The 25,804-nt window shown below is 49.9% G+C and overlaps 2 protein-coding genes across 2 annotated transcripts; both read left to right on the top strand.

Moving 5' to 3' along the window:
* Positions 1–1,298: 1,298 nt before the first annotated feature.
* Positions 1,299–8,309, top strand: LOC141733603 (polymeric immunoglobulin receptor-like). Its single transcript, XM_074564183.1, has 8 exons — positions 1,299–1,335; positions 2,006–2,347; positions 2,615–2,944; positions 3,028–3,357; positions 4,019–4,226; positions 5,531–5,643; positions 6,354–6,491; positions 8,046–8,309. The coding sequence occupies exons 1-8, from the start codon at positions 1,299–1,301 to the stop codon at positions 8,078–8,080; spliced, it is 1,533 nt and encodes a 510-aa protein (XP_074420284.1). The 3' UTR covers positions 8,081–8,309.
* A 2,342-nt stretch (positions 8,310–10,651) lies between these two features.
* On the top strand, positions 10,652–24,867 carry PIGR (polymeric immunoglobulin receptor). The gene is made up of 11 exons (XM_074564457.1): positions 10,652–10,806; positions 17,123–17,218; positions 17,459–17,791; positions 18,495–18,824; positions 19,504–19,827; positions 20,284–20,598; positions 21,554–21,755; positions 22,307–22,425; positions 22,710–22,835; positions 22,988–23,046; positions 24,253–24,867. The coding sequence occupies exons 2-11, from the start codon at positions 17,137–17,139 to the stop codon at positions 24,382–24,384; spliced, it is 2,022 nt and encodes a 673-aa protein (XP_074420558.1). The 5' UTR covers positions 10,652–10,806; positions 17,123–17,136; the 3' UTR covers positions 24,385–24,867.
* Positions 24,868–25,804: the final 937 nt, after the last annotated feature.

Here is a 25,804-nt window from a genome sequence, read left to right as displayed (position 1 = left end):
CCCAGCAGCCCCACGGGCAGAGCTGGGGGGAGCCGAGTCTGCAGCAGGGGGAGATGCACGTCGTCCCCAGCACAGGGTGTGCAAGCGCCCGGTGCAAGGGCTGAGCCTGTCTCCCCTCCTCTGCGGCACACGGGGGTGCGGAGCGGGCAAGCAGGGGGCTCCCGTGGGCAACCAGCCCAGCGGTGGCTGGCAGGACTCAGCTCGGCACCGTGGCGGGCGGGAATAAGGCTCACTATGGCACTGAGCTCCTGTCGTTTCCTTGTTTGTATTCCCCGAGCGCTTTGAAGCGATTCCGATGTACTGACAAGTATGAAATACCGCACGTGATTTGCGCCTACCGTGGCTTTAACTGCAGTGGGTGTTAGGCAAATCTCAAACAAAGAATTTTAGTAGAGGCTCTTTAGGATAAAACACTGCAGTAACCAACAGTCAATTTTTAACTCAAAGGAGGAAGTCATTCCAATCTGTAATAGAGACACCCAAACACTGTTTCTGTTCAGATCTGAGAACAGATAACAATACCCTGTTCAAAGATAAATTGCAGGGAAGAAAAATTAAAAAGGAAGAAAGACAACGTTGGGTGTGGCAGGAAAAGTTGAAGGATGTTGGCATTCCTGAGACCCGCAGCATTGCCTATTGTTTCTTGAGCTGAAAAAAAAAAAAGGGAAGAAAAGAAAAGAAAAGACTTGATGCCACAGGTCCGCCTGCAGACGTCTGGCCAGGTGGCGGGGCAGGACCAAGTGCCACGTCTCATGGCTGCTGCCAGTTGCCCGTTGCAGGGTTTGGCAGCCACTGCAGCAATCTGTGAATGGCGCTGCCGGTGCCGCTGTCGGTGTATGCACCCATGGGGGTCACATCCCGGCCCGGCAGACTGCAGTAGCCCAGTGCGGGCTGTGGCTTGGCCACTGCCATGCCCTGGCTCGGCTGCCACACCGTGACCAGCCCCTCGCCAGCCCGACTGACCCCCGGCTTTTGGCTGCCCAGGACTGTCATCACCAGCAATGCCTTTAGTACCCACACAACAGGGGATTTAAGGCAGGAGTGTGAGAGCTGCAGAGCACTATTAGCACTTTTTTCCTTGTGAAAATTCCCTTATCTTTGGGCTAGGCCATGCCACGGGCTGGGAGCCACCAGGGACGCTCTGCTCCGAACGGCCGTCGGAGCGATGGGGGTGGTTTACCTTGGCAGATCCCCACCACAATCTCTCTCTTCTGTTCGATAACACAGACATCAGCAAAATCCCGTACCCAACGCGAGATTTTTGAAGTTTGCCCAGCAACCGTCCGGGAAGGCTGGCCATGGCGGTTCTCTTTCTCTTGGCAGCTTTGCTGCAAGGTGAGTCATCAAGACACCGAGTCTCCAAGACACCGAGTCTCCAGCCTGTTCAGTGAGGAGAACGGGCAAAGCTAGAGCTGGGGACACAAGTATATCCCTGGCTAAATCCTCACTTGGGCACTAGTCACCTCCACCTGCGAAACAGAGACTGGTCAAACCTCCCTGCCCACTGGGATCTGCAGAGGGCCAGCAAAGGCATGGCGAGAGCTGGAGGAGGATCCCAGCTCTCCATTGCTCGGCACTGCGGAGGAGCCACTTGTGCCCACGCAGGAAGAAGAAAGTTGCCAGACCAGGCAGAGTTACCAAATGCCAAAGGTCATTCTTAGATGTTTGCTGTTAACTGCCGCCCTTGACATTTAGCTCCAGGCAGGACTGTCAGGGCTGATGAGGGTTTGTGGCATCATGGAAGGGGCATCGAGGACTTTTCCCGTCTGTGCCGTGGCACAGGGCAGTGGCTCTGCACCATCAGTTATCCTCAAGTGGATAACGTGGCACTCAAGGATAGTAACACACCATAGCCAAAATAAACTCTGAACTTTCTGAGCCAGATATCCCACTGGTGCCCCTCGGAATCACACCCTCGTCTCCAAGGAGCTATGCTGGTTTTTGCCAGGCGAGGAGCTGGCTGTCTGAGTAACCAGCTACTTCTGTTTCTTTCTTTCCCCAAAAGAGCCAGTCTCAAGTACCTTGTACGGACCCAGGTTTCTGATGGGTGAGGTTGGAGGATCGGTCACCCATCAGTGCTTCTACTCCATCACGCCAGCCAACAAACACGACCGAAAATATTGGTGCAAAATAGCAAGAAGCGGCATTTGCTACACCGTCATTTCTACAACCGGCTACACCTTGAAGAGCCACGTGGGCCGAGTGTCTCTCGAGGACACCCCCCAGAACGGCACCTTCGCAGTGACGATGACAGAGCTGAAGAAGAACGACACGGGCACCTACCGATGTGGCATCGGCACCACCAACAGAGACCTGTACGTCAGCCTGACCCTGACGGTTTTGGCAGGTAGGACACTGGCAGGGGAGAGGGGAGGCTCCGCTCTGCCGGCAGCCTGGATCACAGGCAGCGGTGTGGGGACAGATGCTGGAGCATCAGCGCACAGCAGGCATGTTGACTTTTTCTACCCTGTGCTATTAACCAAATATCTATAATGATGGGGTATAAAAGTACCCAGATTTGGCCAAATCAGCCGTTCATATATGTAAAAGGAACCTCTCTCCTGCCCGGCTGGGGTCTGTGCCGGACGGTGCCTGCCATGCTCTCTCCCTACAGATGCCAGTGATTTGGGGCCGACTGAGCTCATCCATGGGGAGCTCCGTGGCTCCGTCACCATCCTGTGCCCACCTGGGGACACCCACAGCATCGAGAAGAGGTTCTGGTGCAAACTGGGGAGAAACGGCTGCGCTCTCATCGCCGACACCAATGGCTACGTGGGGAAGAGTTACCAAGGGCGAATCTTTATCACCCCTCAGGAGAGCTCTGGAGCTTTCAAAATCTTGATAAACGACTTAAAAAAGGAAGACTCGGGGCTGTACAGGTGTGGGACGGGAAGGCTTAGCGGCCCGGACAGCCGGCGGGTGGTGGCTCTGCAGGTGACGGCAGGTAGGACGGGGCGCTGGGGGCTGGGGGTTCCTCGCCGCCCCAGACGAGGAACATGGAGCTAACGCATCCTCTCCAACCTGCAGCCTCCACCCTCCCCAAGAGACCCAAATTTCTGAGCGGCACGGTCGGAGGCTCGCTGTCCTTCAAGTGCCACCACGATCCCAAGGGGAACTACGAGAAGAAGTATCTGTGCAGGTGGAAGGCAGCTCGCTGCGCGCCGCTCGCGGATGCGGATGGGTTTGTGCACGAGTCGTACAAAGGGCGAATACAAATAGCCAGCAGCAACCAGGAAAATGGGAGCTACACGGTGGTGATGAGGCACCTGAGAGAGGAGGATGCGGGATGGTACTGGTGCGGGGCTAAAAACGGGCACACAGAGCACACATCCTCCGTGAAGCTGCACATCCACAAGGGTAGGTGATGGCACGGCTTGGAACACAGTAAATCCTTTCTCTTTTTATAAGTCGCTCTTTCCCCTACGCCTTCGTGGGCATGAGGGGAATAAACTCTCCTTTGTACTGCGCATAAACATAAAAACGTTATAAGAAACATCAGCTGTACGTTTTACCTTACAGTTATTGGCAAGTAACTGAGGTGATGGGAAAGGTTTCCAGAGGTAGGGATGTAAGCTGAGCTTTCAGGGGAAATTTGGTTTGTTTGAATGATATTATTGATTATTTATGATGCGAACCCCTAGCATACGACACCCTGATCCTAGCAAGTACAGCGCGGAGACATGCGCTCTGCTCTGAAGATAAGCTGAAGGTTATCTTGCAGTTTTAGAAAGTGCAGCCTGTAAATACACAGATCCATGTAACTGTTCAGCTGGCAAAGACAGAAATAGTGGGGTTAAAGCACGAACGTTTGCAAAGTATTAGTGGGTTTTCATTAGTGCTCCCAAGCTGCTTTCTATAAGACTCAAAGGAAAGTAGAAATGCTTTGGGTTTGGTCATATCATGCTGCAAATTTTTTCATGCCGAGACGCAAGGTGAAACGCGTAAATCTTTGGTAAATCTAACATGTTGTCTCTGCAAAAAGATGGATATCCAAGCCTCAAAACAATTTTCTCCGTAGAAGCCTGCACTTCACAAGACCCAGAAACATCCACTCTTGTGAAACCCACTTTATCATCAAGCCCGGCCGCCTACAGCACGCCCGCGCAGAGGAGCATCACGGGCCTGACGTACACCGCGGGCACCGTCACCCAGAGCACCAGCACCCTGCTGCCCGCTGCTGCCCCCGGCACCTCTGTAACCTCCCCAGGCAAAATCTATCATGAGAGGTAAGGTCACGGCCATGCTTCTCGTTGGCACCACGCTGATGGTCTAAGACCTGTCTGCCCTTTCTCCCATACAGGTTGTGCACGGGTTGCAAGTTGAAAACACCAGTAGGAGACGTCAGTAATTAGAAAAGCAGAAGGCAAGGTTATCTCGTATCCATCTGTGGCATCTTTGAACTTGTCGCTAAATTTTCTGGTGCTGGTCGGTCCTGTAGATCAGACGCCAGAGTCAATAGATGCGCTCCTGTCTGTTTTCCTTTGCTCAGGACATTAGGAAACATTAGGCTTGAGCAATAGCGCTGGTGAATCAGTAGCCGCTGCATACTTCACTGCACACATTATCCCAGTCCTTATAGGCAGGCAGCAACCAGGGCGGTGTTTGGGTACTCGGTGTTGCATAAGGAGCTATCTTTGGTGAGATTAATCAAAAGGCTGTGAGCTATTTTGGCCAGTAATTATTCTGCGGTACGTCTCTATAGCAAGCCCTGTGGCTCACCCCAGTGCAAGTGGTTTTCCCGGTGAATTCACCTTCCATGCTTCCTGTTGGGAGGATGCTGCGAGCGGCTCGTGCACCTTTCACCCCAGCTACGGCCACCGTCCCGCGCCGGGCGAAGGGGTTTGCATAGCTGGTGCAGGTGCATCAGCTACCGCAGCGTCAGTCGCAACTGAAGACAAACCACACAAAGTCCACAAATCCAGTTCAATATCCCGACCTGTGCCCCCGGCCCCCGCACCTCGGAGCTCGCGTCTGCCGCAGGATGCCCAGCGCGAGAAGCACCGACCACTCCATCCCCACTCCTCCCATCCCCAGCTACCTTCAAGCCGTACCCTCTTCCACCCAGCCAGACAGAGGAGGGGGAACATGTTACCAATCACAAATTGTGCTCATAAAGGGTCAGATTTTGCACCGTTCCGGGCAGAACTCCTTCTGCCTGTAGAGCTCTGAGAACATTTATGTCATTTTTGCAAGGAGACAGCACGTAGACACCCTCCAACAGCGTGAGAGTCTTCAACAACTCACAAAGAAAGAGTGTGAACTTGTGAATTGAGCTCGTTTTCATTTTGGAGGGGATAATTCGTCTGGCAGCATAAACCCCACGCAGTAGAGCAGAGGCAGCTGTAGAAATTAATTCCTCAGAAGCCAAGCTCCAGATCCAGTTTCATCTCTGCTGGACTTTGCTGACCGTTCCCCTTTGATTCTGACAGAGTTTACAACTCCTTTATGGTGTAAAAACTGCATTAAGGCACTTCAGCCACCCCATAGCTGAAACAAAACCCAATTTAATTCTGATGGTTCATCTTTCCAGCTCATCAGGTGAATCACGTCTGCTCCCAGTTGTGTTACCAGCTCTCATTTTACTGATTTTCATCACTATCACAATTCCCGCCCTGACCAAAATAAAGCTTCAAAAGGAGACGGGTAAGTTGGCCAGGCAACACCTTGCGGGTTGCGGTTGTTGTTTTGCAATGGCTTTGCTCGTGATTTCCAAGCGCGGGAGTCTGACCCACGGCAGATTTCCATCTCTGGGGAGACGTAAAAGCGCTGCCAGCGCAGCCTGAAAGCGCAACTGCACTCAGAAGCAAGCAATGTCCGAGAGAAGTTGCTGCCTTTTCTTCTTTATTTATTTATTTTGTTTTTAAATGTGCTTAAACAAAAAGCAGATGAAGGAAATGGAAATTCTGAAGTCCTGCTGAAAGCAAAGTTGAGTTTTTGTGTATAGAAGATTTACAGCTCTGCGAGTGCTCGGAAATCCTGAAGTATAAAGGGCAGGGACCTGCGTGGCACCGGCGGCTACGTGCCAGGCGGCTTCTCGGGCCGAATCCGGCCCACTTGGCGAAAAGCTGACAAAGACTTGCCTGAAAAAATCCTTGCTAACAACTGATTTTCAGAAATATATGCGTATATCTTATTCTATAACATACCGTTCTCATTCTATACCATACCGTATCCCTAGAGATAAATTTAGGGACAAAAACCTTCAGCGAGGACAGTGGTGAGTGGAAATGCCTTTTCCACAAGAGTGAAAATGGGAAACAATCCTAATCCTGTGTCTGGTAGGAGATGCTCGTCTATTTAAATAGGATTTAGAGGTGTTCCCCCCCATTGCCTGCATGGTTTTTGGTTTTAAGGAGAAGGAAGAATCGCCGCGGGAAACCTGGAAGCGGCACCAATTCCGTCTGCCCTGAACCCTGTGAAAGAGCAAACGATGGAGGAGACCCCGAGCCCAGAGAAGGTGCAGGGCGCAGGACAGCCCCTGGCAAACGTAGGTGGGTGATTTCTGCAGCTGGCACCGCAAGGGTCGTCTCCCTTGGTAGGGGAGAATAAAAACAATTTTTAAGCAGAGGATTTGTGGCTTCGTACGTAAAATACCTCCACAGGGTAGACACCAGGTTTGCAGTCCAGGAATTATGATCCCACAGTCCAGGATTTATGCTCTGATGCCAAACTATTTTCTTTATTCCTTACCAAGAGACGTTGAACCACAGGTTTCAAAAGACTTGGATTAAATCCTATATTGAGGTTTATAAATTTATTACAGGGTTGATTATAATTTTTGCTTACGCTTAGTAAACACGTTATTGCTCTTCCTGCTTGCTCGTTTCAATAAAGCCTGATTGCTTATGACCTCTTGCAGTATTACACAGAAGCAATTCTTGTTCACCGTGTCGCAATCACATCAACTCTCTTTTGTCCTACTTGTGCAGGATAATCTATGCTATCCTTGGAAGATTTAGGATGACCAATTTGTGTGTGAGAGTCCATGTCTTCTGGCAAAATATAGAAATAGTGGACTCCAAGACTAAAAATAGTCTTGGAGTATTAGCACTTCAGAGAGAAGCTCTTGTAGAAAACATCTGAGTAAATATTTTAAAGTATATCCGATTTACGGAACTCCTATCAGCAAAACATACTCTTCTCCCTTAAAAAAAAAATAAAAATCCAACTTAGTGGAATAGTGGTTCAAAAAATTATGTGATGGTATTTCTTATTCTCATTACAATGCACTTAGATCCAAGCCCTCTGATCATATAAGCAGGGGATAATATTTTAAAGTCAGGTCGCTGCAGAGGGAAATAAGTGATTGTGACAATTTGCACCCTCTGGAATGAACGACCACCTCTGTGCTCACTACTGCTTGTACTGCTTTTTCTCTTTGAAACACCCCCTGGCTTGATCAGAAGCACAACGCACATCTACAGACATGGCATTTTTCAAAGCTATTTAGAGAATATACCATAGACACCAAACGAAGCCTTCAGAGCGGCTTTAAAACCAAGGCCATTAAGGTCGAAATCAAGAATATTTTGTGGAGAGTGAGACAACCTGCTACAACTATACAAGTTCCCGTGCTGTTTGAGATTTAACTTTACAAGAAAGGAGCTGTACGAAGGGTTCTTGCAGTCCTCAATGTAAGGAATTCAGAGAAAAAAAAGTACACACCCCGCCTTAAAACCTTGAAAATAAAGAATCGACATTCTGTGACAAAACTTCTAAAAATGAGAACGTAAACCAGAAGTTGTTAGTTGTGCCTTTTGTTTCTCTGTGCCTGGTTCGGGGTAAAGCCCGGGATAACGCTCAGCCGAAGCTGAGCGGGAGGTTGACTCCGGCAGTTCCCTCCGACCCGGGTTGCTCCAGCTCTCTGCCCACAGGACTCCCTGAAACACCGGTCCCATTTGAAATACCAGATTTGGCATGAAACCAGAAAAACCCACAAAATCACTTGTAAAAATATTGTAGAGAGGCAATGCCAGATCACAGCTTTTCTTCTATTTTTTGGTTTGTTTTTTTTATTTGTTTGGTTTTGTTTTTTTTTTTTACAGCAAGCCTATGGGGAAAAAAATACTTTTCAAGATGACTGATGAAGTCTTGAGGCACAACCCCCTTCCTCCAAAGCCCCCGTGTACACAAGCTTGGAATTTTCCCTACGGAACGCCAAGGCACAGCTATAAACTGCCAAGCGCCCGGCACCACTTGTTGCTCAGAAGCCGAGCGCCCTGTGTCCGGAGCCAAATCCCTGTGGGTTGCCCAAATGCCGCTCGCTACGTGGTTTGTAGAAGAGAAAATAAACTAACGCGCCTGTAATAGAGCTATTTGTGTGCAACCCTGACCGTCTCTTGCGGAGACAGAGCACCCCGAGGGAATGGCAAAGCTGGGGAGGGGGTGGGAAGGGAGGACCCTCGTGGCTGCAGGCTTGCTCAGTGCTAGGAAAAAAAAAATGAGGATTTTCTGATATTTTAAAAAGTCCTTATCCACTGGGTCATTTTACAACGTGTAAACTGCATCTGACCTCAGTCTATCAAAGACACCCAAATTCTCAAGTGCTGTTTTTCCTCCATCTCTTCTGCAGAACTATCCTCGGCTTCAAAAAATCAAATCATTTCTGCCCAAACGCAGCCCAGACCCAAAGAGTAGCTTTGGTTTGAATGCTCAGATTTTGTGTCATGCCGCAAGCCGTGCTTCGGCCTGAAGAAAAAGCAAGTTCAGGGTTGTTTGTTTTCTGGAGATGCCAAAGTGCTTTGGAACCTGTGACTTGGCAGGAGGACACTTCCTCCTCTGTTAAAGCAAGTAAATAGATTTGCATGAGGCAACAGATCGGTTTTACCAGAAATCTTAAGAGTGAAGACAGTGGTTTGATTAAATAAACTGTTCATCCACCCTGAACTAACTTTTCTTCCCCGAGACGCACCAGCGGTTGCAGGCCCCCATGGCTGGTTCCTACCAGGACTTCCCCCACCCGCGGCCATGCCACCGTCCTCCCGAGTGTCCTCTGCCAGCCCAGGCTCTTTGAAACTCCTCTCCCGGCCAACCGCAGGATTGAGACGAGGCGAGCGGCAAAGCCGACGCGCTGACACCCGGCAGGAAAAGTGCCTGGGAGAGCGGGAGGTCTGGGAAAGCAAACACACCTGTGCCTATTGTGGCCAAGCAAGCACAACTCCATGGCCAAGAATGAAAAGCCATGCCAAGAGCAGCCAGAGAAGCAGCACTGGTGGGAAGGACATGGCTTGCAGGGGATCAGCGTTTGTTGCCATTTAGGAGATCTCAGCTCAAGATCCCCACTAGATCACCCTGTGCAAGCACAGCGACAGCCTTCCTCGCCTCAAAAGCTCCTTCCTCACCACAAAAGCTGCACATACGTGGAAAGAAAAGAGCTCGGCACCCTTAGCTAGCGGAAAGGTACTTCCAAGGCTGGCTTTAAGATCTGACAAATTTGCTAAACGTCCTGACTTCAGGTCAGGATTTCTCTGCTCTCAGGCACGGCAGGAGCACCTGGAGCTGCCACCCTGTTTAAGCTCAACAGCTTTCACTGAGAGCGGATGAGAAAAGCTTTGTGTGACCCCCCAGCTAGAAGAAATTACTGCTTTTGCATCACTAGTACAAGGTAAAGCCAGTTAATGATTCATCCCACATAATACAAATACTTTCATCTTCATTAATTTTACTTTCTCGTACGGTTCCATTTCTGACAACCCCACACTTCACAGGGAATTTGTGTTTGGGCCCCTCTCACGCCTACAGCAGGAGAGCAAAGAAATGAGGTTGAAGATGTCGGCAAAGCTCGTGTTAATTATTTTTCGTTTTAAAGAGCCTACAATGTTCTTGGTCCACACAAACAAGACCAACCCTTGCCCACCCGAGGCAAACCCTTGCCCGCCCAGACTGCTGCTCTTCCCACGAGGCTGAGGGGAGGCAGAGGGCCTGGAGAGAGCCAGGACAGGAGACAGACCTGCTCTACCAGGATAGCCAACCAGGGTCGTCTTAGGGACACTTGGGTTCCAAGAAATGCGCAACAGCTTAAAAGAAACCCAACCAAACCACACCTGGTTTCACCCTACAAAGCTATTCCACTGTTGGTGGGGGGTATCTAAGATCAGAAGCCAGCTCAGTCCTCGCAGGAAGGGGCCGTTCTGCCCGGGACGGTGGGAAACGCTGTCACCACTCAAGGGTGATGCAGCAATGCCAACAGAGGCTGGCTGGACCCTCGGGTACTCGGTGAGACTCAGACCCCATAAGGCGCCCCAGTGTCTTTGTGCCGGGTGTAGGCAACCCATCTGCAACCCGAGGACTCACAGCTGCCCAAGCTGTCCGGGGCTGTCCATGCAGAGAGCTGTCTCACAGGTACCCCGCTCCCAGCAGAGCAGAAGACCTTCCGTGGACCTGACCCCAAGCAGCCACCCTTCCCAAAGGAGGCAGGGGTGCCCACGGCCATGTCGGGGAGCCCACCCTTGAGGCGGCTGTTATGCGAGGTGCAATCAGGAGGTAAACAAGCGCCTGCACCCTCAAAATGACACAGAGCTGGGATGGGCATTGCCTTCCCTGCTTTCATGCGGGGCGGTGCTCACCTGCCCGAGTTTTTGGATGCTATTCCTTTAAGGCACAACAGGTGGAAATGCAGGGCTAGAGGTACCAGGAGTATTTAAAACAGCCTGGCACTGCCAGAGCCCAGTGTCCAGCTGCGGGAGGGAGGTAGGACACTCGCGGGAGGTCCTGGGGTCAGCCACCGGGACGCCAGCAAACCTGGGAGCCGTCAGTCTCCGAGAACAAGCAAGAAGTACAAAATAGTCTGCAGAAGTAACTCGGAGTGTAAGTAACGCTTCTTCGTTGTCATTCTGAAACGCAAAAAATCTTTTGTGCTACCGCTTTGAGATGGGGAAGGAGAAGAATACAAGTCTTGAGACACTTCTAAGGACTCTTCCTCACACGTGTGTGAAGGGAAGCAGCAGTTGGGGAACTGCAGTGAATAGGGGTGCCGGTCTTGCTGGCGGGGGGACTCATTTCTTTAAAAGAAGGTCCAAAGCACAGGATCAGGCTTATGATGTTTATGTTTTCCTACCTGCAGTAGATTTTTAGTCTTTCTGGGGAAAAAAAAAAGGTTAATTATCGCTGCAATATTTGCATTAAGTTTTAACATAGAAAATAAATATTACCGTGGTAATCTGAACTCTTGCAAACTAGTCTATGGTCATTACAGCCTTTGAATCGCACCACAGAGATAGTCGTAGGGATGCGGATTTTGAAATTTAAGAAGGGAATTGTATAGTTATGTCCTAAGTGAGCTCTGAAGAGCTCTCAAGTTTGACTGAAGCATAAGTGAACGGGATGTACGTGGTGTCCTAAAACTGAAACAAGAGAAAGCTGTCAGGCTCTTGTCACATTTATACCAACAGCAAAGGGATGGGTTTCTGCACACCTGAATCCTCACTCTGCAAAGGAAACGTTCTTATAGGACTTTTAATTCGTTTCGTCCGAAGTACAGAGAAATACCAGCTCCTAGTTGTGCTGCTGCTACCAATACACACGCTGGCGCCATCCACCCGTCCAGCAATTGTCACGGTACAGACGGGGGCTGTACAGTAAGTGCTTTTGGATCATTGCAAGTTCCTGCTGCTCGCATATATGGGCAGTATTGAACTAGAAGAACAGTTTAATAGTGTTGAAGTTGGTTTCACTTTCGAGCCCGAGAGACAAGAGAAAAAAAAAAAAGTAAGAAACAAATGAACTGTGATACTCTTATCTGAAAAGTAAGAAGTTGGTGCGTGGGGTACCTAACACCTTAAAAGAACATAAAAATAGGTCACAAGTTAGCGTGTGTTAGTGTATGGTATACCTAACAGCTTAAAGGAACGTAAAATTAGGCCAGCAGCACAACCTCGTCAGGAATTGCAGTCAGTGCCGTGGAGCGCTGGCCGGTTATCCTTTTTCATTTGTTTCCCAGAATACGTTCCTCACACAGGACAGCATTTAAGTGGCACTTACAAGCATTCGTAGCTAGGAGGGTCGCTAGCACTGCAGAATTTCCTGAAAACTGATTTCTTAGTAACTCCTGACAATCTTCAATAAGATCTGCCGAGCCGGTTCTGCTCGCTGCGTCGCGAGGTTAGCCCCTCCTGCACATTGTAAAGGAGGCATCAGTTTGGAACGTGAAACATTTCTTTTCTGTGCGGGTTTAGGTCAGCCTGATCTTTTATCTTAAAGTCGATTGCTTACGAATAACGCCACGAAAATGTTCTATCCAAGTCAATTGGTGGCTTTTCTCCATCCCACTCCAGCAAATAAATCTCCCAATAAGGCCATCTGTGCAGCGATCTTGGGCAGCGTAAAGATGGAGATAGTCCCATAGCTGTGCACATCCGTAGCTGTGCAGCACGGAGTCCACTGCTGTGCCCGTGGTGTTAGTGGGTCTCGCTTTAAAGGCATCTGAGGGGAAAAAAAACCCTATTTACTCCATTCTGTATGTTACTATTTCTCATAGATTTGAATCACGGTAAACATTCTACAAAACAGGACTCCTAGGCTAGAATTACAAATGTGGCAATTAAGTATTCACGTTTCATTGGTCCCACAGCACGTCCTTGACACTGGTCATCGTTAAGAGCAATAGTTAATAGCTAATGGATTGGACTGTGCTGATCCCTGGCAAGCTGCGGGAGGAGTGTACTGGTTTCTCAGAGCTCAACTTCGCAGCTGAGTCAGCAGCATTTGGGAACTGAACTGTGGCATTTCATACCCAGCGAGAGCAGCTGCTTGCTCGGGTTTGCGCAACTCCGGGGTCAGGTTCTGATCTCTTTCAAATCATTTTAAACACAAAGATATTGCTCCATAGGACTGAAAGAGTCACAAAAGCACCATAGAAACACAGAGACGGTCTCAATGAATGACATTTAGAAGAGCTAACCTGCTCCGAGAGCACTTTCTGCTGGAAACCTGAAAGCGCTATTTCAAAGTTTAGGCATACAAGAGCGCTGGAGGGGAAGGTGAGGTTCCCAACCCAGGCCAGTACCGCAGTGCTTTCGGCACTGGGGGAGCCAGGGAAGAATCCACACGCAGTAGACTGGGAATCCCAGCCCAGGGAGGTCTCACACCATAGCTCCTCCAGAGCAACCTCCCACTGCCCTGCAAAAGCACCATGAACCACTTTCCTAGAATCACAGAATTGCTTGGTTGGAAGAGATCTTTAAGATCGAGTCCAGCTGCTAACGCAGCACCGCCAAGTTACCACTAACCCGTGTCCCTCGGCACCATGGCTACCCGTCTTTTAAATACCTCCAGGGATGGCGACTCCACCACTTCCCTGGGCAGCCTCTTCCAACACTTGACAACCCTTTCAGGGAAGAAATTTTTCCTTATATTGAATTTAAACCTCCCCTGGCGCAACTTGAGGCCATTTCCTCTTGTCCTATCGCTTGTTACGTGGGAGTTACTTTCTATGGATGGAGACACTGAAGACATGGCCATGTCAGCAAGGGAGACTATGGGGTTTGAGGGGGTCTAACCTCCCCAGAGCTTTATACACAGCATTCAGATTTCATTGTCCCTCAGTGGACGTGTGATGGAGTGAGGTTTAAGAGCACAGCAACATATCGAATCAAAACAGATAGTTATTCATTCTCAAGATTATACCGAGATGACAGAAACATTTAGTTGGCCTGAGTCGGAAAGCAAGAAAAAAAGGCTGCTATGTTGTGAAGGACACTTGTAATTTTTCCATTTGCGTGGCTTTTCGCGCTGAGCCCACATTGCAGCACATCCGCGTCTCACTCGGCACCAACCAGCGAAGCCCCTTCGGTGCAGCACGTGCACGCACCAAGCTCTAATGCTCTTACGTGGTAGGAAGAAACGTGACAAAATCCAAATGAAGGAAACACGTTACAAGTTGTAGTGAGTTTTTACCTGTCATTATGGTACAGGTGTATAGTTGGGCTTTATTAATGCTCCGACACTTTCCAGGTCTCATGCACAGTCGTGCTCTGTGGGGATTTCAGCGGCGGTTCCCAAGCTCTCGGTCATGAATGTGGCAACTCAAGCCGAGCATGGAAATAGGTGCCTCAGAAAAAGTTAATGCCATTCACCTGGTAATGGCTAGATCTTCTGTTTTAAAGCGTATTACAAGTAGATGTTTTGATTTGTTGGTACTAATCTTGCTAACCATTAGCCTATCCTCTTCTGGTTTTGTACAACATAATTCTTTGAAATCGCTGTTGCGTTATACACACACACAAGCACACTGCAAACAGCTGGAGAGCATGGAGCCGCCCCCGCCCGGCAAAGTGCCCCAGACAACACAACACCATCACCCTGGTCTTGGCGACGTTGGTGTCCAGAGGCCTGGGTCGAGTGGAAGGCTCGTGCACCAACGTGCAAGCTCTGCTGAGTTCAGCACTTCCCTCTGGTTCCAAGCCTCTTGACTCTTCTATAGCCCCCTACAAGACTCTGCTGTCCCATCTCCTCTCTCCTTCCGACTCCCCCTCCACCTGCAGAAGCACCAACACCAAGCACTTGCACAGCCACTTACCTGCACTCCCTTTCGTATGGGCTTGGTGGCCTTTTCTCTCCCCTGGAGCTCTGAGGCTTAGACCTTGTGCTCTGACTAGAGATGGCAAATCCAGCAGCAAATCTTCTTTGAAAGCAAGAAGGAACTAGAGCTCCTTTACCAACAGCTTGAAGAAGTTCTCCCCCAGCATCTCAAACAGCGCTTGCTCGTTGCAGAGCGACCAGCAAAGCTCATTTCTGTGGGCTTGGAGGTGTCACTCTCGCAGTGCGACACGGCGCCGGCAGCAGAGAGGGGGTTTCCAGCCACCCAGCTCAGTGGATCCGCATGGAAATACAGCACAGATTTTTTACGTAACCAGTGGCTGTGCTTGCTCGGACTTGCTATACACGGGAGTTCTGTCCATTCATGCAGTGAGTGGGGGAAGGCTTTAACCACATCTGAGAAAACAGGACTAGAGGCAGCTCAGAGCTGCAGAAGTTGGTCACACAAGCACATGGGAGCCGTTGTTCTTGTGCAGGCACAAGTGCACACACCTCCTCAGAGACAGAGATGCAAAAATTCTGTCCTGCTTTAACATGCACATGGAGGACACGATGCCACCATTCTTGCACACAGCTTTCTGGACACAGCTATACCTTTGTTTCACAAAAGAGGCCTTGGCAACCCTTCCCCACCTGACAAAACAATATTGCCTGTAACCCTGAACTCACCGATGACTTTGGGAAGAAATTAGACTAAGAGACTATTCAAATTTTGCCAAGAAAGGGAAAGCGGAGCTGGGATCCTACTTGCCCTGCAGAGAGAGGGGTGGGAGGGCAGCGAGGTGACCATCATCCAGGAGAGCTGCTGTTAGCAAGGGGCAAATATCAAGGCCCTTTTTGTGCCATATTGTTTGCTCTCTGCTGAATATGTTATGTTTATCTTGTTGGCTACTTCTGGGATATGTATGAAAGAGCATTTTTCATGCTCAGTGAGTTAATTATTAGCTGTGGACAAGTGGCCACTGAGCAATTAGAAATCACAATACAAGGAAGAAAGGACAACAGAACACCTTTCATCTTAACACGGAAATAAAAGCTTTTTTCTTCTACCGGGAATTACCCTTAATAAAATTGTGTCACTTGACACCCTGAAATCAAATTCCTCAGAATGTTTATAAAGCCTTGGCACATATCATCTTCTCTAGAACTTTGAGTACGCAGGTAGATCAACAGCCATGCTCAGGAAATGCACATTCCCACCACTGCACCATGCCGTGTCCAGCAGCGCACTCGGCTCAGGCCAAAGGCAACAGTTCAGAGAAATAAGAGCCTTGGCTTCCTCTGAGCCATCACCAGTCCTAAACAAGGGGATGGTGGGAAATATTCATCTTGAAGACTATGAACACATTTTAAGAGACCCGCAGTTTGGTTTGACATTCCCCAACAGCCATCATTTCGCATCCTGGACAAGGTGCAGTAGGTTTGTTGGAAATGGAGGTGGGACGGTGCTTTATCGGTTTAATTCTGATTCTTGGAGGGGTGGGTGTGAGGGGGATAACCCTGCGTCTCACTAACTTTACCAGCAGCTGAGGAAAGAAAAAAAAAATTGAGGTGAAAATATTACTTTCTCTCTTGAGTGTCCTTGAAGAGATCAGGGAAACAAAGAGCAGTAATTAAACACTGGCTTCAGGTGGGAACTCTGTGCTATGACATAGGGAAGAAATTTGGACATATGGAAGACATTTTTACAGTAAGGGTGGTAAGACACTGGCACAGGTTGCCCAGAGAAGTTGTAGGTGTCCCATCAGTGGAAGTGTTCAAGGTCAGGTTGAACGGGGTTTGAGCAACACGACCTAGTGAAAGACGTCCCTGCCCTTAGCAGGGGGGCTGGAGTGGATGATCTTCAAAGCTGGACTGGATCTCCTTTCCAAACCAAACCATTCTGTGGGCACAGGTTTGCCTAAGGAGTGGCTTTGGCACCCGGGCTTACAAATGAACAAGCCTTCCTTTCACTGCATGAACAATATCAAAAGAAAATATGACCCCAGCTATTAAATTATTAGAAGTAGCATTATCTCCTGGCAAGGGTCAAGTGAGCAGTTGAGCTCCAGGTTGCCACCCGAATCCCATGGCTGCCAGAGCTCAGCGGCTTTTCCACCATTTCTGGACTTCAGCCTTGTGGTGGGCTCTTCCCATTTACAAGTGTAAAATGAGAAATCATTTCTGATTTTGAATCAAGTCTCTTCTGGTTTGGCCAAAATGGCTTTTTATGCTGTGCACGCCAATGCTGTTGCCTGCCCAAGGGACAGTCCGCTCTAATGGACACGTTGGTGGCTTGTAGACATTGCATTAACTGAGTTTGTTGTAAGATCAACTCCCCTCATTTTACAGAAGGGAAGATCGAGGTGCTGGGATGAGACGCACAGGCAGTCACAACACCATGCAGCAGCACAGGCAAGAACAGAGTTAGCAGCTCCCTCTTTCCCACTCAATTGCTTGACAGAAGCGATTAAACACTATATTTCTCTCTAGCTTGAGTAGCCACAACTCTCATATCCTTCAGGCATAAGGATTATTAGATCACTCGATGGTTTAACTTAATCATTTTGCAAATGTGATGATACACCAACTTTTGTGCTTTTTCCAGGGAATGCAAGAAAAATGACTTTACTAGCATTCATCTTCCTGCTCGCCTTCCTCCCAGCCGAATCTGCAAGCAGCAGATACCTCCCCAAGGCAGCAAGTAAGTGTAACCTGCCTGGGACACAGGTCTTGTGGGTGGCCTAAGACCAGAGGTGGCATTGCAGAGGGGGCAGCAGGGTTCAGGGAGTGTCTCCCCCATCGGTGCCCATCACTGCCATGGGACCTGTCAGACCCATGATGCTGCGCAGCCCGGGCTCCGCGCACGTCCCAGTACACCCGCCCTGCGCCGCAGTGCCATCGGGCTGCTGACATTTACCGCCAACATGTTTTCCTCTTGCAGTCTCAAGCCATGTGTTTGGACCACGGCAGGTATATGGGCTGCTCAAGGGGTCAGTTACCGTGAAATGCTTCTACCCTCCCACCAGCGTGAACAGACACGACAGAAAGTATTGGTGCAAGGAATCGGCCACGGGCTGCACGACCATTGTCTCCACCAACGGCTTCACCGCTCCAGGCTACCAAGGCAGAGTCTCCATCACTGACTACCCACTGGCAAAAAACTTCCAGATTAACATGACCGGGCTCACAGAGGCAGAGGAAGGCACCTACCAGTGCGGTGTTGGTATCAATGGCAGAGGGCTCTCCCACAAAGTCAGTCTGGATGTTTCTGAAGGTAATTACAGCCTTGGGGCTCCTTAAACTATTATTTCCTTTTACTTTTCCCCCCTGTTTTGAATAAAGCTCCACAGATAGTCTGCCCAGTGTTTAAGAGCTCATGATGCTCCATGCTTTCGGGAAAAAGCAGTTTTCATTTTCCCCTCTCCTCTTACAGAATGAATTTTTTTTTTTTGACTAAAACTCTGGCATGAAAATGAGATTAAACTAACTTCATCTTAAGGTCACAGAGATCACTTGGAAACTATTGACCTCCCTCAGCCACTAAAATTGAGGGAGACAGAGGGCAGAACTGCCTGTCCCTCCGATGTACCCTCCAACCCATGGCTGTGCGAGCCAAGCCTGTGCACAAGTCCAGGCGAACACAGTGTGCAGGATGGCACCCCACCGCTGGGCAAGGCCCAGAGTGCAGAGCACGGTGCAAACTCATGGCACAGCCCCTGGCAAGAAGGCCCTGGGAGAAACCCTGCTATGGAGCGGGCAGTGAAAGAGCAGAGAGACCTCAGTCCCGAAAGGTGTGACAGACATGGGATGCAGCTGGGGAGATCGTGCCCCGATCAGGAGTGGCACATGATCATATAATATAGCAAAGTATAGAGAAACCCTACGCTAAAAAAAAAGCCTTCGAAGGTATGGGGGAGTCACGCACACCTATGGTCAGGGCGGGCAGTAGGCATTGACTGGTGTCTCTGTACGCACAGGTCCACACGTACCCGAGGGAGCTGAGCTCTTCTACGTGAAGCTGCACAGCACTTTGACCGTGTCCTGCAGCTTTGGGCCCGACTATGCAGACATTAGGAAATACTTGTGCAAGATGGAGAAAAGCGGCTGCCAAAACGTCGTTGATACTTACCATCAGTTTGGTGAGGATTATGTAGGGCGAGTTCTGCCCAGCATCGAGGGCACCCCAGGTTCATTCAGCGTCGTGATAACTCAGATGGGCTGGGAAGACTCTGGCTTGTACGTGTGTGGGGCTGGCTTCTATGGGGAGAGCGGAGAATCGAAGGAGCTGGACGTGCATGTCTATGAGGGTGAGTAAGCGATTCCCAGTGGGTTTTTTTCCCCGCCTTGTCTGTGCTTCTCTTTAACAGTGTCACTAGCAGTCTCCCTCTAAGAAGAACTTTAATTTCCTTTCGCAGAGTGCTGTTATCCTGTCCTCTCATCTAGATATTTCTTTCTATTCATTCAGCCATCTGTAAGATACTAAACCATCACTAATAAAGCTTCTATAAAGACTTAACTTTCCCAGCGGTGGCTAGGTGTCTTCCCCTGTCTTGGTAGCCCAAAACTCCAGAAGGCAAATTCTGCCTACCAGTTTGAGACAAGCTAATGGCCTCTTCCAGGCTTAATTCCTTAAATCTCAAAATAACAGATGTAGAAAGGAGAAGACCTGCCCTCCTCCTAGCAAAGGGAGCAAAACTTTGAGACTTGTGGGTACCCACCCAACGCTTGTGGGTACACAAAGTGAAATGCGCAAAGTACGCAAATTCCCACCAGTGAATTTGGGAAAAAGAAAGGCCTGACAGACCCTTTAGGGTTAATTCCTGGCAGTGCCAGGGGAGTCTCCTACCGCCTGCACCCCTGAGCTTCACCTTGCCTTGCTTTAGCCAAAACAGCTTTGTTTGATCTGATAATATTTATTCTCTTGGGAGGGTGCCACATGGGCAAAAGTTAGATGCGTATAGCAACTCATTTCATTTTTGTCTCCAGAGACAAAGGTTCCTCAAGGAAAGCCCACAATATTTGGAGTAAAAGGAAGTTCAGTAACTTTTGAATGCCGCTACGAGCCCCTAAGAAAGTCCTCAGTGAAGTACTGGTGCAAGTGGAGACAGAACGGGTGCGCTAAGATCATAGACAACAACGGGTTTGTCTCCCCCTTCTATGAAGGGAGAGTGGCCATGTACAACAACCCGCATAACAACACGTACACCGTCATCCTGAACCAGCTGAAGAACAGTGACAGTGGCTATTACTGGTGCATGACAGAGGAGGAGAAGGAGCAGCAATCGTCGACTGAGCTGAAGATCATAGACGGTACGAGCTCGCGCGGTGGCAGTTCTCTGCCTGCTCAGTAGGTACAAACCAACCTCCTTAAGCACCACAAAAGAGCAGATGTGGCTTTTCGGGAAGAGATGTGAGGTCTGACCCTGAACTTTTATAAGGCGAAACACTGTGCCCATCTCCCTAGACCCCAGTAGCTTTAAGATGGAAGCACAAGGCTTCGTTTTTTTGTGAAAGTGTTCATAAAAGTTTCTCGTGCAAGTATGTAAGCCTTGCAAAAAAGAAAAAAAAACAACAACCACACAACCCAGTTTTCACCCAGAGGTGCATATTCAGCACCATTAACATTAATTTAGAAATGTAAGGAGCACTTTCCCTCAAAAATACACCTCCTGGTTCACCACCTCTAGCAGCACCGCTACCTGTTGATGACCATTCCCACCACTGACACCACTAACAACAGCCTCGATGTTCTGTTTGCCCTTGCAGGACAACCTGGACTGGAGGGAAAGAAGGAAGTGGAGGCACAAGTGGGTTCACGGGTCGATTTAACTTGCTCTTATCCATGCAAGTACTACTCCTACCAGAAGTACTGGTGCAAGTGGAACAACACCGGCTGCATCCTCATGCCTTCTTCTGACCAAAGGCAGCCAGGAACGGACGTTACCTGTGACACTGACAACAAGACGGTGATCCTGAGCTTTGACTCGGTGGCAAAGACAGACCAAGGGTGGTACTGGTGTGGAGTGAAGCGCAACGGCCTCTTCGGGGAAACCATGGCAGTGTACCTGGAGGTGACTGGAGGTGAGCTCCAAGACAAAGGCAGGCAGGGGCTTTCCTGCTGCTCAGGGCTGTGAATCAGGCTGCCTTCTGCTGAGAGAAAAGTCCTCTCCATATCCACTAGGTTGCAGCACCTCAAAACAGAAGTGCTCTCATCCAGGCAGCCTCCCAGAGTAGGTGCCAAGATCACCCTGATTTTGCACAACTTGTCATAGATGTCTTCATCCACTCACCAGTTTTTGCTTCCCAGTCATAAAAACCCCGACCAGCCTAAAAATCACTTCCTTCCACACCATTTTAACTTTTTAACCCAGTCCTGACTAATTATTGCTATTACAACTTGTAGCATCCTTTAAATCAAGCGACATCTGACACCTGTCAGGTGAAGGGCTGCGCCGAGTTCAGAGAGACATCTTGCTCCAGGGAACTCGTTATCTTAATAAACAGGAAAACAGTAGGGAGAAGGGGAGGAAGGGCTGTCACCTGCTGCCCTTGGACAGCAAGGGGCTTAGTCGCAGCTTTCGTGCAGTATTTTGTTTTTCTTGGGAAGGAATATTGTTAGAAGCTGAGCAGAAAAAAGTACAGCACTAGAGATGCCACAGACAACCACCGTACGTGGATGATGGTCAAAGTGAAAACAGAGAGAAACAGCCTCATTTCGCTGCCTTTGGTGGGCAAAGAGCAAGAAATAAAAGCAAACCAAGTATTCAAAATTTGTTCAGGAAATACTAGAGGCAGAACTTAGAAACGAAAGACTTCTGAAAAGTTTGTAGGCAGAGAGAGCCTACTTGAGATTTCTGCAACAAGTTATTTGAAATAAGGTCATTTCAGATTTCTAAACCCCGTTTTAAAAAGCCTCTCATGTACAGCCAAATCCACTGCAGCTTCACGTGCAGCAAATACACCCAAGTAGTTTGTGTCACCATCTCCGTGCTGCCGCTCACGCGACTAACGGCTCCTTCTTCCCCGGGACATGTAGGGAGCGGAGCCAGCCGCAGCCTAGACCTCCTGGACGTCGCTGAGCCCCCCAGCCACGCTGACACGCCCAGCCACATCGAGCCCCCCAGCCATGCTGACACCCCCAGCCACGTCGAGCCCCCCAGCCACGTCGAGGGTGGCTTTATTCCCAAAGGGAAATCCTACAGCGACGCTGGGGTGCGAAGTGCAGCTGCCTCGGAAAGGTTGGTTCTCTCCAAGCCTCTCTCGTTTACCATTTTTGTGAAGTTTATATTAGCCCGTGGTCAGTGCTGTGTTTGTACTCTGCGTTTGTGGTTTAGCAACAAAAAAAAAAAATAATAACGTTGTCCCAAAAGAACTTAGCTCAAAACATCAGAGGAAAAGAAGCAAAAAGTTATAACAAAAGGCAAGATATCTTGAAATTAATCTCTAGCCTAAATAAGAAAATACAGTCCCAGAAGGGAACGGGTGGAGATTCCAGGTACAGAAAGACTAATTGAAAATACTTTTGCCGAGACCGGAGAGCTTTCCTTCACGCATTTACAACCAAGCTGCTGCTGTAGCTGGTTCGGCACAAGCTCTGTCCTACGTTTTTATTTGTTCCCCTACGATGTGCTGGGATCCAGTTGATTAACTGAATCGCATCACGCTCACTCAGATTTACCATAGATTTTAGACTGATGGAAATTCATACACATTATTGCGTAATGTCTTGAGTAATGAAACAAAAAATGCACTTCGCAGCTTAATGACCTATCTTTTCCCTCCATTCCAGCTCTGATCCAAGCCACGGCCCCAATAAGCTTGTTTTAATCCTGAGCCCTATTGGTGCCGTGCTCCTGGTCCTCGTGGTGGCTTTCGCCATATTTAAATACAGGCAGATAAAGAGATCGGGTGAGTCCCTGCCTTTTCTAGTCTCTCATGAAACGTCAGCGGTATTAAGATGAAGTGGGCACTTGGTGCCTGGTGCTGGGCTGAGCTACTCCCCTGGTACCCTCCATGCCATGGGGAGACCGGGGACCCTCTTTCTCCCGCTGACCCCATCCATACGGCTCCAACACCCATCTTCAGGTGTTGCGTTGTGCGGTGTCTGCCTGCATGGAGGCGGTTGGGATACAGATGCGCTCGCGCCGGCTCTGAGAGAGCGCATGGGGTATTTACCTCCTCCTTCTTCACAGACCTGGTGTCCGTCGGGAGCTACAGGACCAACATCAGCATGTCGGACTTCGAAAGCGTGAAGGAGTACAGCGCAAGCAATAACGCCTGCGTGCAGGAGAGCCAGGAGACGCAGATGGGAGGGGACGGTAGGTTGCTGCCTGAGGGATGCTCTCCAGCCCCGGGGGGCGAGGGGTGCCGGGACAGGGGTGGGGTTTGCAGAAGGACCCCACAAAAGCCGCAGAAATACCCGCCCAGCGATGACCCCCACCCCCTAATGCCTCCCCTCCTCTCCCTGCAGAGTTCATCACCACCGCGGCCCCCCCAGAAAGCGCTGCTGAGACAAAGAAGGCAAAAAGGGTAAGAGGAGGCAGGAGAGAGCCACTGACCTGGGAGGCACCGCCGCAGCCCTCCAGCCTCTACCAAAGGAGCTGCCTCCTCCCAGGGGCCTTATTTATACCCAGGTGCTCTCCATCTTACCTGGATCCCACCACCTGCAGCAGATCAGCTTCTGCGGGGGGGCACCTTAACCCTTTCCTGACCCCACGTTTTAACAGAGACAATAATACAGTACACCAAAGCAGGGTCAGGAGGGTTGGGGCTGGGTTCTTACCGTAAATATAAAAGACTGGGATAAAAAGATGGCCCGAAGCCAAGGCACGTCCCACCTCCCAGCCTTTCCCCAGCACCATGTTCGCATGTCAGCAGTGATTCAGGGCAGCGGCGGGCAGGAGGGCTCTGCGAGGGCTGAGACTTGCTCCTGTGGCCATGGCGAGCCCCTGCCTCCCCCCTGCCTCTCCTCCCCTTGGGTAAGACCACGGTTGAGGACCACCACTCCGCAGGAACCGAAGGTGCCAGATGCAAGCCCTTCTTTTTAAAAGTCCCTAACCAAAGGTGATACGTAGGTGTTGTAAGTGCCAAGAGCTGAACTGGAGGAATAAAGGAAACTATCAGGAAACCAGTAAAACCCAGCAGCTTTAGGACAGGTGAGCTGGGTGCCCACACATGGGGACAGGCGTGTTGAGGAGTCCCAAACCCACAAATGTTTGGGGTCTTCCCCAAGGCTGAGTGAAGGCATGATGCTCTCGCATCGGCACCGGCGTGACCTGCCGGATAGTTAGCGATTGGAGGGGGGGACATTTAGAAGCGTATAGGCAGTGTTCTGGAATTTGATGCCACAGGAAAGTCTTAACAAACCTGCTCAGCCTTTTCGTACTGCTGTGTTAGTGTGCGGTGGAATGAGCTCCTCATGAGGCAGTTGGATGCACGTAGAAGACTCACAGTCCGTCTTTGTTCAGCTCTCTTTATCTGGAAAATTCTTTTTAACAATATGTATGGGTGTTGGGATGTGGGTTCGGTTTAATGTTGCTAGGTTCTGCTCTTTGCTAGAGATATGTCCAACTGGACATGTTCCAGGAGAGAACATTAATACTCCCCCAGTGTGCCCGTACCACCCCGAGATGCTCATGGCCCCGCGGTGCTGCCCATCCGAATGCCGCCCTCTCCCCTGCCATGTGCTGCTACCTGTCCCTGGCCACCTGACCGTGTCCTCCTGTCCTTCCCCAGAGCTCCAAGGAGGATGCTGACCTCGCCTACTCCGCCTTCCTCCTCACCTCCAGCGGCATCGCGCAGGGCGGCCCCGGGGGGGACAGCGCTGCCCCCGACGGGCCCCCCCCAAACTGGGAGGGCCAGATCTGAACACGAGGGACCGAGAGGTGGCGGCGACCGGGACCAGCTCTACCTTGAGGATGAGAGATGACGAGACGTCAGCAAGCAGCGCTGTTTATTGCTACCGCAATTTGCTATAGCTTGACCTTTTTTTGCTTAAATTCAGCTTCGGGCGGTGATTTAGGAGGAATCGTTTGATGCCAAATGGGGTGGCTGGGCTGGAGGCACAGGTCTGAGCGAGCAGGTCGGACTGGGAACCGGCAGGGGCTGGAGTGGCTTAGCCCACCCACGGCCCCAGCCCCACCAGTGCCCTTCCAACACGGTGGGCTCTCAGAGGCACATTTAAAAAAAAAACTCATTTTCTTTTAAAGGCAGCTGGAAAACCCTCTAGAACGACAACTCGCGTATTTGATTCCTCTTAGCTTTTTCACCCAGAGGGCAGCACCTGCAGACCAGACGTGGTCTGAAGTGTTTTTATGCACAAGCAATAAAGAAAACCATTGGCTTTCAGCAGACCAGGGGGCCTGGCAGTCTGTGGGAGTAAGGATGCTTTGTGGGGGGCTTTCTGCTCCTCCTCTTACTGCAGCATTGCAGCATCACAGCTGGTGTTGCAAACGGCACAGGACGTTAGAGGAGACCCCCAATTAATTGAGATAAACGGGAAATGTTTTGAGTAATCATCTCATGTGCCTTTCCATCAACATCAGGAATTGATCACAGAGTGATGTTAATTAGTATGAAAACCTGTCAGCAGCCTCCATAGCTGATTAGCAACAGGCACCGGTGTTCACTGGCACCGTATCCATTTGCATAGCACAGACCAAACCCTCCAGAGCAGCTGAACCAAAAATCTCCCATTTCTGACCTGGAGTCGGAACAACTGAGCCCAATCCGTGCTCCTCTGCCGCAGGGCCACCCGCTGAGGGCGGCCTTGAGAACCCACCCTTTGCTTAATAAACCCGAGCCACACGTCTCTCAGATGTTTTCCCTGGCTGACTTCATGTTTATCCAGGCGGAAACAAGGATGACTGTAATTAAATGTTGTCTCTTGGTCTTATTTTCGAGAGCGGATCACTAAAGAGAGAAAAGTAATTTACTGATGCACGGATTTCCAAACCGCAGCATGACACTGCTGTCTGCCAGTTAGATGTGGGCACAGAAAGCTGAATACCCCGCAGATAAAGCAATGCAGGAAGCAGCAATGATGAAAAAAATTGCGACAAAGCGGAGAAGCGATTTTCCCTGAACACCAGGAACAGGGTGGGCTGGCGCCTGCCTGGCAATGAGAGGGGCTGCGGAGGCGTGCGACAGCGCCAGGGCTGTTTGGGAGAGAAGGGCCAGAAACTGCCCAGGCAAATTCAGATTCCCCAGCCCGTGTTGGTTATTTGCATAGCGAGCCGTTGTTATAGTGCTATGATTATAGCAAGACATAAAATACCAAGAATGAGGA

This window comes from Larus michahellis, chromosome 21 (genome assembly GCF_964199755.1).
Source record: "Larus michahellis chromosome 21, bLarMic1.1, whole genome shotgun sequence".
NCBI lineage: Eukaryota > Metazoa > Chordata > Aves > Charadriiformes > Laridae > Larus > Larus michahellis.
The sequence above is the reverse complement of the archived record's forward strand: the minus strand, read 5'-3'. Positions and strand labels throughout refer to the sequence as shown.

Excerpts from the sequence above, each read along its gene's own strand:
- LOC141733603 (XM_074564183.1), top strand. The coding sequence starts at position 1,299 with ATGGCGGTTCTCTTTCTCTTGGCAGCTTTGCTGCAAG. Across the intron at positions 2,945-3,027 it reads GGCTCTGCAGGTGACGGCAG|CCTCCACCCTCCCCAAGAGA; the intron begins GTAGGACGGGGC and ends TCCAACCTGCAG. Across the intron at positions 3,358-4,018 it reads GAAGCTGCACATCCACAAGG|AAGCCTGCACTTCACAAGAC; the intron begins GTAGGTGATGGC and ends TTTTCTCCGTAG.
- PIGR (XM_074564457.1), top strand. The coding sequence starts at position 17,137 with ATGACTTTACTAGCATTCATCTTCCTGCTCGCCTTCCTCCCAGCCGAA. Across the intron at positions 22,426-22,709 it reads CAGGCAGATAAAGAGATCGG|ACCTGGTGTCCGTCGGGAGC; the intron begins GTGAGTCCCTGC and ends CCTTCTTCACAG. Across the intron at positions 22,836-22,987 it reads GACGCAGATGGGAGGGGACG|AGTTCATCACCACCGCGGCC; the intron begins GTAGGTTGCTGC and ends CTCTCCCTGCAG.